At 47.3% G+C, this 18,736-nt stretch overlaps 1 protein-coding gene and 1 long non-coding RNA gene across 2 annotated transcripts; both read left to right on the forward strand.

Moving 5' to 3' along the window:
- Window positions 1–630: 630 nt before the first annotated feature.
- LOC123051064 (uncharacterized) lies at window positions 631–4,648 on the forward strand. The gene is made up of 3 exons (XR_006423935.1): window positions 631–1,035; window positions 1,124–2,009; window positions 2,085–4,648. It is a non-coding gene; the product is annotated as an uncharacterized lncRNA (long non-coding RNA).
- Window positions 4,649–15,827: 11,179 nt separating this feature from the next.
- On the forward strand, window positions 15,828–18,726 carry LOC123051066 (probable amidase At4g34880). Its single transcript, XM_044473822.1, has 4 exons — window positions 15,828–16,638; window positions 17,069–17,308; window positions 17,723–17,924; window positions 18,117–18,726. Exons 1-4 carry the CDS (start codon window positions 15,848–15,850, stop codon window positions 18,471–18,473), a joined length of 1,590 nt encoding a protein of 529 aa, XP_044329757.1. The 5' UTR covers window positions 15,828–15,847; the 3' UTR covers window positions 18,474–18,726.
- Window positions 18,727–18,736: the final 10 nt, after the last annotated feature.

The raw sequence follows: 18,736 nt of genomic DNA on the forward strand, positions 1-18,736 counted from the left end.
ATATTGCATGAGTTTATCCCTCTACATCATGTCATCTTTCTTAATGCGTTCCTTTATTCTTATGAACTTAATACTCTAGATGCATGCTGGATAGCGGTCGATGTGTGGAGTAATAGTAGTAGATGCAGAATCGTTTCGATCTACTTGCCACGGACGTGATGCCTATATACATGATCATGCCTAGATAATCTCATAATTATTCGCTTTTCTATCAATTGCTCGACAGTAATTTGTTCACCCACCGTAATACTTATGCTATCTTGAGAGAAGCCACTAGTGAAACATATGGCCCCCGAGTCTATCTTTTATCATATAAGTTTGCTATTTACTTTTATTCGCATCTTTACTTTTCCAATCTATATTATAAAATACCAAAAATATATTTATCTTATCATATTATCTCTATCAGATCTCACTTTCGCAAGTGGCCGTGAAGGGATTGACAATCCTTTTATTGCGTTGGTTGCGAGTTCTTTGTTTGTTTGTGTAGGTGCGTGGGACTTTTAAGGAGCCTCCTATTGATAACTTGGTTCTTAAAAACTGAGAAAAATATTTACGCTACTATTGCTGCATAACTCTTTCCTTTTTAAGGAAAACCAACGCAAGCTCAAGACGTAGCAAGCAGCCACGGCCGGCGCCGCCCACAGGACAAGGGCCCATCCTGCAGGGCGAGGCCTCCCGGCCAGGCCCGCAGCAGGCGCCGGTCGGTGCGCCTTGGCAGATAGGGGAGGCACAGGTCGCCGGCCCCGGCTCCCTGCCCAGTCCGTGGACCGCCGTGCCGTCGCTCTCCAGGCGCGCGGCCGCAGATCCTTCCGAGCTGAGGCGCATCGCGTCGGCCAAGCGGGGCGGCGACAACGCGCCGGTGAGCCAGCGCCGGCAGGAACGGAGCATGACTGGTGCCGCGCGCGCTCAGGGGCCTCCAGTTCCTCGACCAGAGCGTGGTCACGCAGGGCAGCTGGCCCGAGGTAGAGAAGCGGTTTGACCGCCTCGCCGTCGACGGCCTGCTCCTCCGCTCGCGCTTCAGCAAGTGCATTGGTAAGCTCGCTCGCTCATCCATTTCTCTGAAGCGTCAGCTTCATTATAAGGAAAAAGAAAGTCTGAACTTTTGGCCAGTGTGCAACAGAACTACTGCCATGATTCTGAAATGATCCTCCCAAGTTTGTGTTCAAGGGATGGTTGGATCGGAGGAATTCGCGGCGCAGATGGTCGACGCCCTTACACAGCGAAGGGGGATCGTTGCTCAGGTGCTGACCAAGGATGAGCTGAGGGAGTTCTGGGAGCAGCTATCAGATTCAGGTTCTTGGTTGTCTCAGTTTGTTTCAACGCGTTCAGGTTCCGGGAGTATATCACAGATAACATTAAGTTCAGTTTGTTTCAACGCGTTCAGGTTCAGGGAGTATATCACAGATAACATTAGATTCAGTTTGTTTCAACACAAGAGCAGTTGTTTATGTCAGGTTTTGATCTGTCAAGTTGTTGTTCTGTCAAGATCAAATTTCTGTGACCAAATGTTCAGAGACCAAATGATCTTAGACTTGCTCTTAGTTATTGGATCTTGAACTTGCAGTGATAAACATGATAAACAATACTAGGACCCCCAAGAAACTGTATTCAGTGATCTTGCTAAAGAAGCTACAGAAACATCATTATAATGTGCATTTCAATCAGACTTGAGATGCGTATAACACAGTAGTATAGCAGGATAACTGGACAAGAAGCATTGGAGAAAATTACTGTCTATCCCAGGATTACTTATTTGTTTTCATCACACATTAGAGTTTTTTGTTCTCCACTTGTGTGTACACTGAAGCTACTAGATTTGGTACGTGTCCATCTTTGTTCTTGGTTATTAGGTCCATCTTGCAAAGATTTGGTACTTGTCCATCTTGCAAACAGAAGAAACAGAGGATGCTTATCAGGTCCATCTTGCAAAGATGCCTCAGACCCAGCAAAAGATGAACAAAGATTTGGTTTCATTGCAAGTTTTGGACAGCATTCAAGCTTATCAGGTCAGTTAGTTTCTTCATTTATTATTATTGGCCTGCCAACTGCTTCCATTATCCTTCTGAACACAACCTTTGCAGGGACGCACGGAATTTCTCTTCTTTCTCTTTCTCTGCTTCGAAGGTGGTGCCGCTTGGAGGGTACTGCTGCTTGGAGGATGCTGCTGCTCTTCTTTCCCTTTATCTGCTTCTTTCCCTTTCTTTGCTTGGAGGGTGCTGTTGCTCTTCTTTCTCTTTATCTGCTTCGAAGGTGGTGGTGCTGCTGCTGCTGCTTGTAGGGTACCGCTTCTTGGAGGATGTTGCTGGTCTTCTTTCCCTTTCTCTGCTCAGAGGGTGATGCTGCTCCTCTTTCTCTTTCTCTGCTTCAAAGGTGCTGCTGCTGCTGCCTCGAGGTCTGCTGCTGCTATAAGTGCTAAGGTTTGCTCAACTAGCTCAACGTTTATAGAGAGAGGGATAGGAAGCCTTCCTTCTTGCTGCCGGCGCTCTTTTTGCATGTGAGGAATCTTGTAGCATATCCCTCCTTTTTCTCTCATAATCTCGCTCATGCATGATTGCAGTGTCACGAAGCTTCGAGCTAACGTGTTGACATCATAATTTCGATATTCTTCCTCCGCGCCTTTTATCAATTCCCTTATGCTGTGAGGTGCTCTACAATCGGTATGCGACTGGAGAGACCTGAAGAAGCAGAGATCAAGAATATTCAGGTCGGGGCTATTTGGAGGTTGCTGGATCAACTTGATATCCAGACCGGTCTGTTCTACGGCCCGTCGAAAAACCTCGTCACTAGGCTTAAGATGCGGTGTAGCATTATCTTGCTCGATAAAGATTGTCTGTTCTTCATCTTCATCGGGCCACAGGTCATGGATAGCTGGAATCAGTTTCTGACACATATAGACCCTCATTACATCTCTTGTAACTTCCAATGATTTGAGTTCAAGTGTCCCTCTTTCTCTATTTTCACTCCTTCTTTGAGCCGGAGACTCTGTGACAAAGGCCCAAATGCCTATCTTTCCATTAAACGTGACGACACTAAGATTGCCATATCTTGGTTTAGCCACGGCCGCAAGAAACATCACCTTCGCAATGCTATCCTTATGATGCAAGGTGCGTAAGGGATCAGGTTTTTCGGGAAGCAGCAAGTAGCCGTCCTCCTCCTGTGTCAGATTGAACCATTTCTCATCCATATAAACTATGTCATCTAATTCCCGGAAATGTGGCCAGAGAGTTCTCAGCCAATTCTCATCAGCCATAGAAATGCAAAATCTCAATCTCTCTATCTCGTTGGCTGGCTTTATTGTGGGCCTCAGTTTGACACGTCCTTCGGTCCGAGGGATGCAAAGTGGATCTTTGTTCTTAGCACAACTAAGACCTTGTATGTTGGTCAGGTAAATATACACATTGTATAGGCAGACCTAATATAATCATCTGTAGAAATGCCAGTTCAGTGTGTGATATGAATCTTGCCATTGTAAATTGCAGAAGAAGAAAGGTAAATTTCAGCATTCTAGCTTTCTTGCATTGCTATCAGAATTCAGAAACCTGCTTGGGTGTGAACTCAGCAAAACAAAAGTCTCCACCTCCTCTCTATTTCCTCCTAGATTTTGATTTGTCAAGTCAAAGCATGCAAGCCAGCAAGCCAGCCAAGGAAGAAACAAAGATAGATCACTCTGTGTTACTGGAGTTTCCTGGCTGACCTTAGAAGAATTGACTTAAGATGTCAGTGTTAGTTCTGTAGAGATCATGGTAATTAATTCGTGTACCATGTTTCTTATCAAATTGATTTTGCAGTAAACACTGTAAAATGGCCCTCGTTGGTTTATCACAGCTATGGTGTGCAAACTCTTCAGTTTGCTGTCTTTGATCCTACAGCCGGGTCCTTCAGTATGTCGGATTAGGATCTTAACTGGAGCGCCAATGAACACTTACAACAGCTGGGTGATCTTAACTGGATTGGGAATGGGATTTCCCTTTTCGTAATTGGTAATCACAGTGATCAGCAGTACCACTTGGGTTCCATTCCATCGGCAAGTGCAAGTGCAAGTGGGGATGACCCCTGTGGCCACGAACCTGGCCGTGGAAATGCAGGGACGCCTGCCCACGCTACAGCAAGGAGGAGGGGAAGATGGAGCCGCGGCGCCTGAGCCTGGCAGCGGCGGAAGATGGAGGCCCGGCGCCTGAGCCTGGCTGCGGCGGAGACGGAGCTCGATGTGCTGGAGTCGCCGGCGCTGTCTTGCTGCCGGCGATGGAGCTGGAGGTACTCGGAGGTGGGGAGCTCGAGGTGCTGGGTGCGGGAGCTCGAGGACCTGACGCCGGCGACGGGGCCCTAGTGCTGGGGATGGAGCTCGAGGTTTTGGCCGGCGGGAGATCGAGGTTCTGGCCGGTGGACGGAGGTTCCCCGCGGTGGATCACGACGAGCGGACGGAGCGACGAGCGGACGGAGAACTGGATACTGGATTGTAATGATTTCAAATTTCGGAAGGGTCTTATTGTAAAATTGATTTGTTCACGATTCCTCCCCCTGGAGTCATCTATTACCGAACGGAGGGAGTACTAGCTACTAGCTAGTTCCGTGCATCTCTCATTGATTCTAGCTAGTTTCATCAATACCATTTAGCATGCTTGCTTGTCAGTTTGATTGACCTCTATTTCTCGTAAAGTGATTGTGGCAGGAACCCGGGAATGATTTCTGTGGATACTACATTTGCGAGTTCATCCCCACACCACCTGTGAGCGGGGCTACTCTAAACAATTATATGAAGTGCGTAAGCAATAATATTCACAATTTTATTTTATTACCATCATTTGTGTTGAGTTTCATTCATATATATGTATTGACCCCTTCTTTAAATTAGATATTTCAGATGCGGGATGAACTTCTACCACAAGATCGCATACGAGCAATTCAAGAGGAATTGACGGGATTCTTTCTTGACCACGTCATCGACAAACATGGAGAATACCATGTGGAAGTTGAGTTCAGATATTAGAGGATTTTGTAAGAGATCTTATATTGTGTGTGTGTATATATATGTGTAGCCAGTAGCGTCGGATAGATATACGAAAACTAATTGTTCGACCAATCAATAGGAGAAGGAGAGGTCGATCACTTCTCTCTGTGTATATGTTCATGACCCCCCCCCCCCCCCCCCTAAGGAAAAAATCTCAGCCCATGAACTGCTGACGCGTTGAAGCCTTTTGGTCCCGGTTGGTGGCACCAACCGGGACAAAAGGCCCTCCTGCCTGGGCAAGCCGCAGCGGACAAGTGGAGCCCCATCTGTCCCGGTTCCTGGACGAACCGGGATTAAAGGTATTGGGCTTTAGTACCGATCCTTTAGTCCCGGTTCGGCAACCGGGACAAATAGGCCTCATGAACCGGGATAAATGGCCCATTTTCTACTAGTGACTTCTTTCTCGTGGCAGCGAGTGGGCTCTGGCTTTGCTGTGGAAGTTCTGGGGGTGGTGCGATGGTGCTACAGTGATCACCGGTCGGCATCGACTGGTGCGGTTCCGTGAGTTTTCGGCGTTCGTATGTGATAGAGGCTTGGCTGCTGACGGCCAGTTCGTCTGGGCGCTAGTCCTTTGGGCCTAAGCTCGTCGACTTCCCATCCGCTATAAAATTATGCTTGTTTTGATCAAGTTTTTGCAGCGCTATATCTCCCATTCAGCGAGATCGATGGTTTCTCTCGCTGAAGCTTTTTGACTAATTGGACGGGCCCACTAGTTGAGGTAAAAGATTGGAGGTTGTTCCTCTTTTTTCCTTCTTTTTTGTTTCTTTCATTCTTTGTTTGGTTTTCTTATTTTTCTCCGGTTTTCTTTTCTTGTCATTATAATTCGTCTTTATTTTTGGTTTCACTTTGTTTTTTGTGGTTTTTCTTTTCTTTCTCATTTTTGTTCTTTTATTCTTTGGTTTTTATAGCTTTTCCAATTTTTTTATTTTTCCTTGTTTATTTTTTCCATTCTTAATTTTTTGTATATGTCAACAACATTTCTATAATACATGTTTAACATTTTTCTAATACAAATCTCGGGTTTTTTAATACATAGTCAACATTTTTATATACAATTTTTTAACCATCTTTTAAATGCTTGATTAACATTTTTTAAATACAAGATTAATATTTTTTGAATGGTCAACATTATTTCTATAAACATTTACCCTTTGCCAGACGCTTGATTAACATTTTTCGAACATTTGTTCAATGTTTTTTTAAAGGCTTGATTAAAAAAATATACATGATCAAAAAAATTATCATTTTTAATAACTGTTCACATTTTTTATATACAAATTTAACATTTTCAAATGCTTGATTAACATTTTTCAAATACTTGTCCAATATTTTTTAAATACTTCAGTGACGCACGCTGCTGCTAAGTTGGGCCGGGGAGCTGGGTCCGGGCTGGCCGCAGTAGCAGCGCTCATAGGGCAGCCTGCGCTGCTGCTAACTGCCTTAGCAATAGAGCTGGCCAGGGACCAACGCTGCCCCTATGTCTAGCCCGGCGCTACTGCTACCGTCCTACTTGTAGCGCTGGTGCATGCCACGCGTTACTGCTAACACTACTGGAATTTGCTTATTTGCCGTCTGCCTATTCTTTGCCGTCTGCTGGCGGACGGCAAAGAAGGTCTTTGCTGTCAGTTTGTAAAAAACGGACGGCAAAGAACTGGCTGATGGCAAAGAACTGGCTGCTAGCGGACGGCAAAGAATCTTTACAGTCAGCCGGCGGACGGCAAAGAGAGAGGTGGGCCTCACTAACGAGCTGCTTAGAAAAAAACTAACGGCCTCCCTATTTGCTAGCAGACGGCAAAGAGCAAAAAAGCGGACGGCAAAGAGATAACCTAACTAACGGCCGTCCCCGCCCCGCTCCCTCCCTCTCTCTCTCTTTCTGTCCTCCCCACCCCGACGACCACCGCCACCCGTCGCCGCCCCCGCCACCAGCCACCCGCCGCCACCCCCACCACCCGTCGCCGCCACCCGCCCACCCACCGCCTCTCGCCCCGTCGCCCCGACCACCCGCCGCCCCCCTTGCCCCGTCGCCCCACCACCCGCCGCCGCCCCCTCGCCCCGTCGCCCCGCACCCCTCCCATGCGGCGCCCCTTCCACGCCGGCCAGCCGCCCCCTCCCCTCCCCTGCGTGGCCGTCCCCGCCCCCTCCCGCCGCGGCCTCCCCCTCCACCAGGCCGCCGCAGCCCCCACCCGCCGCGGACTCCCCTCCACCGAGCGGCCGCTGCCCCCACCCGCCGCGACCTCCCCCTCCACCGGGCCGCCGCCTCCCCCTCCACCGGCGATCCCCTGCACAGGTGAGTGATCCCCCCTTTTTTAGTTTAGTTTGTTTTAGTTTAGTCTCTTTTAGTTACTTTTAGTTAATTTAGTTTCTGTTTTAGTTATAGTTTTACTTTAGTTTTAGTTTCAGTTTAGTTTTAGTTTTATTTTTAGTTTAGTTTATTTTAGATTAGTTTTAGTTTTAGTTTAGAAGAATAAGAAGAGTAGAAGGAGGAGGAGGAGGAGGGAGGAAGAGGTGGAGGGAGAAGAAGAAAGAAAAGACACCCCGACCCCGACACCCCGACACCCTGACACCCCGACCCCGACACCCTGACACCCCGACCCCGACACGCCACCCCGACACCCCGGCACGACACCCCGACCCCCGACCCCCGACACCCTGACACCACACCCCGACCCCGACCCCGACCACCCCGACACCCCGATCCCGACACGACACCCACGACACCAGAGGCCGACGGGGTCATATATTTGTGAATTATGAGTTAGGTCATATATTTTTCGATTGTTATGAAAAACATCATATATAATTGTGTTGATCGGGTAGATTTAAATGTGCAGTTGTTTCATCGCTGCGAGGTTTGGTGTTCGACGACCTCCCCGTGCGTTTGACGAGCTCTGCCCCTTCGTTCGTGGGTGAGCACAAATGACATGTCCTCCTCCCCCCTTAATTATTTGCTCTGTTCCGGTGTTCGTGTCGATGAAACTTGATAGCTAGCTATATATCTGTCTTGAATCATCAGTATGCGTAACCAATATGTGTCTCATGTTCGAAAGCGTTATAGTTATAAATATGCATGCATTTGCATATTTATAACCGTGATTCTTTCGAATTGTCCAACGCTATCCATGGACAGCCCGAGTATGTGTAGATTGGGTTTGTTTTCCCATATGCTTTGCTCCGGATCCGACGCATAAATTTCGTCAGTGCCTCCCCTGTTGTTCTCCGGGTACACATCCTCTCTGTTTATTGCAGAGACGTGTATCAGGAGAACAGCGGGGAGGTGCTGCCGAAATTTTGCGTCGTATCCGGAGCATAGCATGGGAAAATGAACCCAATCTACACATACTCGGGTGGGATTAGGACCTATCATTACCTATTAGAGTGTAGGTTGCATGGACGTAATAAAATTGACAAAGTAGATCAACTGATGAATATATACATGGTGAATTTATATATATATATATATATATATATATATATTTGTTGTGTGTCCAGTAGCTCTGAAAGTCAAGATGAGTGATCGTGCGTGGATGTACACCGGTCACACTGGTCAGAACAAATGGAGCACTGAATGGTTCACAAAAACCAAGGGGTTTGTGCAAGCCGCATTTGCAAATGGCCAGAGGAAAACCTGGTGCCCCTGTTTACGGTGCGGCAATTGGGAAAAGAGGACAAAAGCTGAAATGGGCAAACACCTGCAGAAGAGTGGTTTTACGCCCGATTATACGGTGTGGACATATCATGGTGAGTCTGCCCAACGTGACCGAGCTGAGGTGGATTGTCGTCACACCGACGAGCATGGTACCGGGATGGAAAACATGGTGCAAGACTTCGATGATGCTCGGGATTCGGACGAGGAGATGGAGGAATCTGCAAAGGCCTTCAATGAAATGTTGGAGTCTTCAAAACGTCTGCTCCACGAGCACACTGAGCTTTGTCAGTTGGATGCCATCTCACAAGTAATGGCTCTGAAGGCTCAGTTCAACTTGGGCAGAGAATGCTACGACGCAATGATGCCAGTATTTGGACGCTTTCTACCCAAAGGCCATGTAATGCCTGCAAACTTGTACCAGTCGGACAAAATCCTCCGTGCACTGAAGATTCCCTTAGAGAAGATACATGCCTGTGAGAAAGGATGTGTGTTATTTAGGCTTGACTATGCGGACTTGAACTATTGTCCCATTTGCAAGTCTTCCAGGTATGTTGTGGTAGACAACGGTATGGGTGAGAAGACACAGACCAAAATCCCCGTTAGTGTTATTCGGTATGTGCCAATCGTACCATGACTTCAACGTCTTTTCATGGTCGAAGAGACGGCTAGACAGATGACATGGCACAAAACGGGCAAAAGAACCGAACTAGATGCAGATGGGAATCTGATGATCGTACACACATCGGATGATGTTTCGTGGAAAAAGTTTGATGAATTACATGCTGACAAAGCGGCAGATCAGAGGCATCCTCGAGTCGGCATCAGCACGGATGGGTTCAGTGTGTTTGGTCTGACGGCAGCCCAATACAGTTGTTGGCCCATATTTGTCTTTCCACTCAATCTCCCCCCCCCCCCCCCGGACAGATTATGCAAAGAAAGAACATTTTCCTGACGTTGATAATTCCAGGGCCCAACTATCCGGGGAAATTTCAGAAAGTTCTGGGTAATTTCTCCTTTACACATTCAAAATCTTCAACTAGCTAGTTATTAATTGTACTAATCAATATTGTCTCATTTGATTGCAGACATTCTACAGGTGTGAGGAGGGATACGGAGGAGGCGGCAAATGTTATCGAGAACGTCTGCAAGCGCCTACTACAGAACTTACGGCACGAGGCTCGGGTGCAGGCTGTTGGAGACTACTACGCCTTGCGTGGTATCAAGAAGCCCAAGCCGGCGTGCCGCTATAAGTTCCTGAGTAAGGAGAAGTACATGAAGGTAATTCTTAAGGCCTTGTACTTACTTCCTTCATTTAGTAATTCATAGCCGTAGCGCTCAAGTTTCTATTTGCTAACTTAGGCGCCTCTGAGATGGTGTGCGGATCGGATGGATTGTTGGGAGGTGTTGGTCAATGAGTGATGCTCAAAAGAATGGCTAGCCGTCCACAACGCGGCCAAGGACAAACGTGCCCAAATGGAAGGTGTGCCACACCATTAAGGCAGCTCCAACTTATATCAGTTCGGGCGGAACTGGGTATGTGGTTTGCTTCATGATTCATGCAATTCATTTATCATGCTAGCTTGAGCCCTTTAATTACTAATTTACTTTGTTTCTCTTTTTCAGGCACGCTACAATAAGGCGGATAAGGTGCCAGAGGTGTACGACCTGTATGCCATGGCCCACACTGCCTCTTTCAAGAAAGTCAAAGCATTCTCTCCGTCTGACCTCGATGATGCAAACAACTTCACCAACATCTCCTCCCACGACAAGCTCGTGAAATATAGAGATGAGGGGAAGGCGAGGAAAGGGGAGGACTTTAACCCGAGCCAGGGTCCCATTGATCCAGAGCTGGTGATGATATCTGGTGGCGGGAGGTCCCATGGCTCCATAGCCATTGGAGATGGACTTATCCTTGTCCTAGCACTCTCCCGGAGATCAAGGCGCGCCAGTCGAGCTCCGCGCCTGAGATAAGGCCTCGTGAACGGCCAGTCCAACTCGCCATCAAGGTTAGTTATACATACTCAGCTATCTTTCTCCATCAATGATTACAAATGGTAACGAGGAGTGGTGTTGCAGGCTGCTATACAGAGTGAGGGAGATAGAATGGAGAAACTTCTGGCGGGGGCAGCGGGAGTTGGAGGAGAGGACGACAAAGATGTTGGAGCAGGAGAGGGCACGGAATGACATGCAGGCAAGGGCCATGTACGAGCTCCTTGTGGTAAGTTTTTTTTGCAGATTAGCCAAAACATTCATTTAGTGTTTGTCTCATTACTAACTAGTATGACTGAGTCGTCAAAACCAAATGTGCAGTCTGTGTGCGAGAAGACCGGTCAGACCGCTCCGCCGATGCCAGTGATTGCTCCTGGGACCACGGTGAGTTTAATTTGAATGGACATTACTTGCTAGTCTTAACATTTGAGTGTCATCATGCTAACGAGACATTGGAAATGATCTTTGGTGCAGCGTAACTCCAGACAAGCATCGCACGATCCTTCTCCAGCTACCGGCACGAGCCAGCCCGCTCCTACACCTCCATGATCATAGTAAGTTTCTCTAGTGTTTTGCTTAACAAATGCATAAAGACCTAGACTTAGCCTTATTTCCTCCAATATGCTTACCACAATGACCTACAGTTAGCTTCTTTTCCTCCAAAATGACTTAATAAGCTTACTGACCTCCAAAACCATCTATTTTACCTAAGTTAGCTCTAAAACGATCTATACTTAGCTTTGTTTCCTCCAAAATGACCTAAGTTAGCTCTAATATGCTTAGTTAACTAGGTTTGCTCAATAATGACATGTACTTAGCTTACTTATGTCAAAAATGGCATAATTAGCTTAGTTAGCTCATAAACAATCCATTTTGCCTAAGTTAGCTCTAAAATGACCCATTTTACCTTAGTTAGCTCATAAATGATCCATTTTACCCAAGTTAGCTCTAAAATGACCCATTTTACCTAGACTAGCTTCAAAATGATCCATTTTACCTATGTTAGCTCTAAAATGACCCATTTTACCTAGGTTAGCTCCAAAATGACCCATCTTACCTAGGTTAGCTCCAAAATGATGCATTTTACCCAAGTTAGCTCTAAAATGACCCATTTTACCTAGATTAGCTCATAAACGATCCATTTCACCTAGGTTAGCTCACAAACGATCCATTTTACCTAGTTTAGCTCCAAAATGACCCATCACACCTAGGTTAGCTCTAAAATGATGCATTTTACCTAAGTTAGCTCATAAACGATCTATCTCACCTAGGTTAGCTCATAAACGATCCATTTCACCTAACTTAGCTCAAAAACGATCCATTTCACCTAGGTTAGCTCCAAAATGACCCATCTTACCTAGGTTAGCTCATAAACGATCTATTTCACCTAGGTTAGCTCATAAACGATCCATTTCAACTAAGTTAGCTCATAAATGATCCATTTCACCTAAGTTAGCTCATAAATGGCATATACTTCTTCTTCTAGTCACCTTTTTCTAACTTTCTTATTTGCCATTTTGCAGATTTCATTCACTTCACGGAAGCTAGCTTGCTATGATGGAGTGCTTGTTTTTTCTTTCATTCTCCTCTAGTATTATTCTAGCTTGCTATGATGGAACTTGCTATCTTGATGAAACTTTGCATTGTAATATGTATGGATGGAACAATGTGTATGTGCAACTTGCTATGTATGAATGGATGGAACTATATATGTATGCACGATGAAACTTATGTGCTGCATATGTCATATGTTTGTTGTTAAATAGCCCTGTGAAATATATATATATATATATATATATATATATATATATATATATATATATATATGTCATATATTTGCAGTGAAAATTGTTGGATTAAAAAAAACAGAAAAAAAAGAGGCACCTTTGCCGTCAGCCACTGATGGCAAAGGCTCCTTTGCCGTTTGCCGCGGACGGCAAAGAAGCCACGCGGCGGCCACCTGTGCTCCCTGGGAGCTGACCCATTTGGTCAGTTTGCCTACAGCGGCGGACGGCAAAGAATGCCCACATTTGCCTACAGCAGCAGACGGCAAAGGCTTGTCCCGCAGTGACGTCCAGCTGACGTCATTCGACGGACGGCAAAGGCCGGATGCTCTTTGCCATCAGCGGCGGACGGCAAAGGCTGTCGTTACCCGCCTAACGGACTAACAGCGCATTTATTGCCGTCGGCTTTCTTTGTCGTCAGCCGCTGATGGCAAAGGCCCCTTTGCCGTCCGCTTCAAAAAGCAGACAGCAAAGAAGCTCTTTACCGAAGCCTACTTTGCCGGAGCCTTTTGCCGTCCGCGGCAGACGGCAAAGGCCTTTGCCGTCCGCCATCCTTGCCTTTGCCGTCTGTCATGGCAGACGGCAAAGTAGCTGATTCCAGTAGTGTAAGTAGGAGTAGCACCGCGCCACAACCCGGTGCTACTGCTAAGGTTCTATCTATAAGCTTTCTCCTAGTAGTGTTCTTGAAACATTTAAAATTAATGTTTTGAAGTTGGAGAGCACGGGGAGCACCTCAAGGATGGGAGCACCTGAAATTTTCCCCTCCTAGCCCGACGGCTAGCCCCGTGACCCAATCATCATCGCTCCATTGACTTCCCGAGATCCATACTTTCGTCGGCTACCTGACACGTTGATTTTGGAATTAAGTGCATTGTAGGTCCATGAACTATTTCAGGAGTGCCACATATGCCCTTGAACTATGAAAATCGTCATCCAGGTTCTCAAAGTGCAATAAGTGTGTCATGCTAGGTAAAATATAAGTCCTTGGACTATTCTAGTGTTAGACTGATTGGGACCTGAACGACACACTTATTGCAGTTTAAGGATCTGGATGATGATTTTCATAGTTTGAAGATCTACGTGACACCTATAAAATAGTTCAGGGACCTACACTGCACTTCACCATTGATTTCACATGTGCGCATCTGCCGGAGAAGTAGGACGCCAAAGAATCAACATTGTGAGAAAGTTTGAAATAAATACAGGAAAATGTGTGCATGAGTGTCAAGTCTAGGACTTGAACTCTAGTGGACTGGTTCGACCACTTACATCCTTGACAACTATTGGCAATGCCCTTAGAAGGAATCAGGGTATTTGCCGGTTCCGTTGGTCCAACCAGGGGCGGTCCTGAGTTTTCGGGGGCCCGGGGCGAATCTAGAACTTGGGGCCCTCTAGTATCAACAGGGACATAATAATCAATATGTCTATATATGAGATGTACCAAACATTATTTCATGTGCACTGAAAGGCAATACTCATATCAAATTACATATGCATATCTTAGAAATTTCTTACAACATTCTGCGATGCATCATTATCAATCTCATCTAGTAATTGTAGTTGCTGGATGCATGCCTTTTACTAGGTGACATGAGGTGCTGAAATTTAAAGAAATAATTGGTAATTCAAAACTAGCTGAAACCTACAAAAATACTAAATCAATTAATAAAATCTTACCGATTGTAAAGTCGAGCGCTCACAAATTACAAGTGCATAAAGCCCAATAATATGTCACTTAACAGTGCCCAATCAGTCGATGATCGTCAATGTCCTGTTGTAATAATGATAACACGGTCATGATCTATAACTTTGTAGAAATCACTAAGGCATAGGCTTGTAGGCTACCTTTTCTGCAGGATTCGTGTGTGGCCGCGTGGACAGCGGAGACTGCCGATTGCCACTGGCCGTTCCCGTGGCCTCCTCGTTGCTGTTCGATCTGTTCCTAGCGGCCGCAGGCGCTACGAGGACGAGAGGTGATGGAGTCAAGGTTAGGGATAAGTCCATGCGGTTGTCAAAGGCGATGGCGTCGCTACGTGATCTGGGATTAGGTAAAACAGAAGGCAATCAGACTAATCAGGCGAGAAATCATACCGTCCCGTGCCATCTGCGAGCGTCGTGCGACTCGTACGCGCGTGATGAGGGCTGGAATCTTGGACGTTCAGTTATATCCAATTGCTATTTTGACCAGGCCAGGTTCAACACGACAACACATACAACATTGCATTATTTTTCTTCTCTAACAGGCTTAATCTATATTATAAGTGCACGTACCTGGGGGCCCCTCTGTTCTGGGGGCCCGGGGCGGTCGCCCCTCCTGCCCCCCCATCAGGACCGGGCCTGGGTCCAACTAAACTTGTTTTGACCACTTGCGTTTGGATTACCCATTGGCAAGACGCGTAGGGCGACTTGCAGCATGTGCGCTTGCCTGCTTGTATAATTTGCCAATTGGAGTCGCTCACATGACACCCATCACCATGGCCGGTGCCTATCTAGCGAAACAATCATTTTTTATCGTGGGAAAGTCATTAATCTATGCTGTTCGCCAGCGATAAGCCATTGCAGTGACGGGATTTTAATTTACAGAGATCATAGCTTTCAACGATGCACACCCCGTTGAGATCAGCTTTGTTCAGAGTTCAATTGTTTTGTTCCTCGCGGTTTATGTTATGGTTTATATGTTTGTTTCCTTAAAAGTCATGAAACTGAAATTCCGAGATATACATCCATGGCAGGAAAAGATGGATGAAATAGGGCAAATCATCTTCCTGGTGGCCGAGAACACGACCGGCATCAACGTCGGGGAGAGAGCGGCGATCAATAAGTTGAACAAGTTGTCAGCCGATGGGCTTGAGAAGCTGATGAGGGAGCACGAGCTGGACGCGATCGTGACACCCAACAGCGCTGCGTCCCCCTTGCTTGCCATAGGCGGCATGCCAGGCATCACTATGCCCGCTGGGTATGGCGAGATGGGGGTGCCGTTTGGTCTCAGCTTTGGCGGGCTGAAGGGGTACGAGCCAAGGCTGATCGAGATGGCGTATGCGTTTGAGCAGGTTACCATGGTTAGGAATTTATTTTGTTTTGCTTCAGAAATGTATGTATGTCCAGGTATAGTGTAATCATGTTCCGCAAATTAGTTGACAAACATTTAGATGCTTTTGGGTCCATGGCCTCCACCTCCTCCTTCGCCTTCACCATGGAACATTGCCAACTCGTAATGTAAGACGTTTTTGCAAGTTAGCATAGTGAGACGGAGGAGGTATCAAAAATTGGAAGAAAAAAGACTATGATTTTTCTTTTTCCTACATGAATTCCCACTCATTATGCACTATTTGAGTGGCTGGAACAGACATACTCATGGAGCATTTGACAAAAGCCAAAAGCAAGCGACTGCCACAAAACGGTGCATTAGAATAAATTATGACGAGCACTCGCCAAGCCACTGACCACACTGACAGCACCGTCAAGCTCAGCTCAGCTCAGCTAAGCATGGCTTGGCTGCGGCTGCAAGCTGCTGCCGCCGTCCTCGCTCTGACGGCCATCGCCGGCGCCGCACACGGCTTCGAGTTCCACGAGGCCACCATCGACGCCATCCAGCTCGGCTTCCGCAACGGCAGCCTCACCTCGACCGCGCTCGTCCGGTTCTACCTGGACCAGATCGGCCGGCTGAACCCGCTGCTGCGCGCCGTCATCGAGGTCAACCCGGACGCGCTCCGGCAGGCGGCTTGCGCCGACGCCGAGCGCGGCCGCGGCCAGCCCACCGGCGCGCTGCACGGCGTCCCCGTCCTGCTCAAGGACAACATCGCCACCCGCGACGCGCTCAACACCACGGCCGGCTCCTTGGCGCTCCTCGGCTCCGTGGTGAGGCGGGACGCCGGCGTGGCTGCCCGGCTCCGGCGCGCGGGCGCCGTGGTGCTCGGCAAGTCCAACCCCTCCGAGTGGTCCGAGTTCCGCCAAGTCGACAACGGGTGGAGCGCGCGCGGCGGCCAGACGCGGAACCCGTACGTGTTGTCGTCCGACCCGTGCGGGTCGAGCGCCGGGTCGGGCGTGGCCGCGGCGGCGAACATGGCGGCCGTGACGCTGGGCACCGACACCGACGGCTCCATACTCTGCCCGTCGTCGTTCAACTCCGTGGTCGGGATCCGGCCGACCCTCGGCCTCACCAGCCGCGCCGGCGTGGTGCCCATCACCCCGTTACAGGACACGGTCGGGTGGGTAGTAATTCTTCTTCTTCTTGGTGTTGTTTCTCTTCGTCCAATATTGTTGAAATATATTGCTTGTCTCTCTTTAGACTTTTGGATGTTCGCTAGAGCATGAATTCAATATGTCAGGAAGTCTATAGTTCAAGACTCTGTCAATGCGGTGTTAAAAAATGATTTTGTGGCCTACTTCAATTCCATGTTTAAGGACTAAATAAGTCTAGATGCGAAGGGGTGTTGAAATATATTGCCCACAGTTCTTATCAGTTTGTATTTTTGGATGAGTTGACTGGAGCATGTTTAAGGACTAAATAAGTCTAGATATGAGGGGCTGTTGAAATATATTGCCCATCTTTTTTTATCAGTTTATATTTTTGGATGGATTGACTGGAGCATGAATTCAAAAAACATAAAACTCATGGCGAGTCAAAATGAAATGCAGACCGATTTGCCGGACGCTGTCGGACGCGGTGCACGTGCTGGACGCCATCGTCGGCTACGACGAGCTCGATGCCGCGGCCACCAGAGTGGCGTCCAAGTTCATCCCTCCCGGCGGGTACGTTCAGTTCCTAAAGAAGGACGGGCTGAGAGGAAAGAGGGTCGGCGTCCTCCGTGGATTCTTCCAATCATACGCAGGCACGCGGCGACTGAGGGTGTACGAGCAGCACCTCGCCACCATGAGGTGAGTGACCAACAATTTAAATAAATTCCGCCGACTGTCGATGGTTTTCTATTATTTTGGAATGCAAATTTGGAACCTTTATGACCGATTTGATAGAAAAGAAGGAATGGTGTGCATTTTTCATTAGGGATTCTATGAAATAAGACGTCGAGTCTTCCTCCGATTCCTTATGTGGGATATCCAATGTATTGGAACTCAGGTTAAAGATGGTATTTATCCTCATCTTCTTCTTTATATGGAATTCGGGGGGCAAGGTACCTTCGGGTCCTTCGTCTTGGTTCAACCAAATAAACTATGAAAAATGATGTGAATTTCAAAATTTTAGTGTATTTTGTTGAACTAAAGAAGGTACCTAAAGGTTTCGATTTTGCATCCATATACTCTTATTCTATTTTTATATTAATTTTATCAAAGGAAACATGGGGCCATGGTGGTCGATAACTTGCATGTCGCAGCCAATCCGACGGCTCTGTTGGATGATATCAGCTCCAACGAGGGGATCGCAGTGGTGGCAGAGTTCAAGCTCAGCATAAACGCCTACTTGGCAGACTTGGTCTACTCCCCGGTCCGTTTGCTCGCAGACATCATAGCTTTCAACAACGCACATCCTATAGAGGTAATAATAAATAGCGTAAAAAATAATTCAAAATAATAAGCAGCAATATATCCAAGAACATATTGTGTTACTAGTTTACCCACAAACTTTAGAGGCCGTATTGCTTGTGCATCCGTTCGTTTACATCCATCAATGCAGAGGCCTGGATCCAATAAGTGAGCTGAAACCTAATTAATGGCATGTTTGCTGCAGGAGCGGATGAAAGATTTTGGGCAGGATGACCTTATCGCGGCCCAAAACACAAGCGGCATTGGCCCCGTGGAAAGAGTGGCGATACGACGGCTAAAGGAACTATCAGCTAATGGGCTGGAGAAGTTGATGAAGGAGCACCAACTAGACGCGATTGTGACGCCCGGCAGCGACGCTTCTAGCCTTCTCGCCACAGGTGGTCACCCTGGCATCATTGTGCCAGCGGGGTTTAATGAGCAAGGGGTTCCCTTTGGCATATGCTTCGGTGGGCTGCAGGGGTACGAGCCAAGGCTGATCGAGATGGCGTATGCATTCGAGCAAGCTACCAAAGTGAGGAAGCCACCCATGTTCAAGCCCTAGCTGGAATGCACAATCAAGAGTTAAGTATAACCCTAGTATGTGCATCAGTCATTCAGAAACTTGGTGTGTGGTCATGATGCTTTGTATTGCCTTCAAGCTCAATAATATGAGTTAATAGAGAACACCCTTTATGTCTCTCAGTAGTGCATGTAGAACTTGCTCGGGTTGTCGGGTCTTGGCCTCCTTTATATATTTGTGGTATGGTGGTAGCCTCCTCTTCTTTGAGTAGGCTTATTTATGAGGACCCAAAGCATATACCAACC

This window comes from Triticum aestivum, chromosome 2D (assembly GCF_018294505.1).
Source record: "Triticum aestivum cultivar Chinese Spring chromosome 2D, IWGSC CS RefSeq v2.1, whole genome shotgun sequence".
Taxonomy (NCBI): Eukaryota; Viridiplantae; Streptophyta; class Magnoliopsida; order Poales; family Poaceae; genus Triticum; species Triticum aestivum.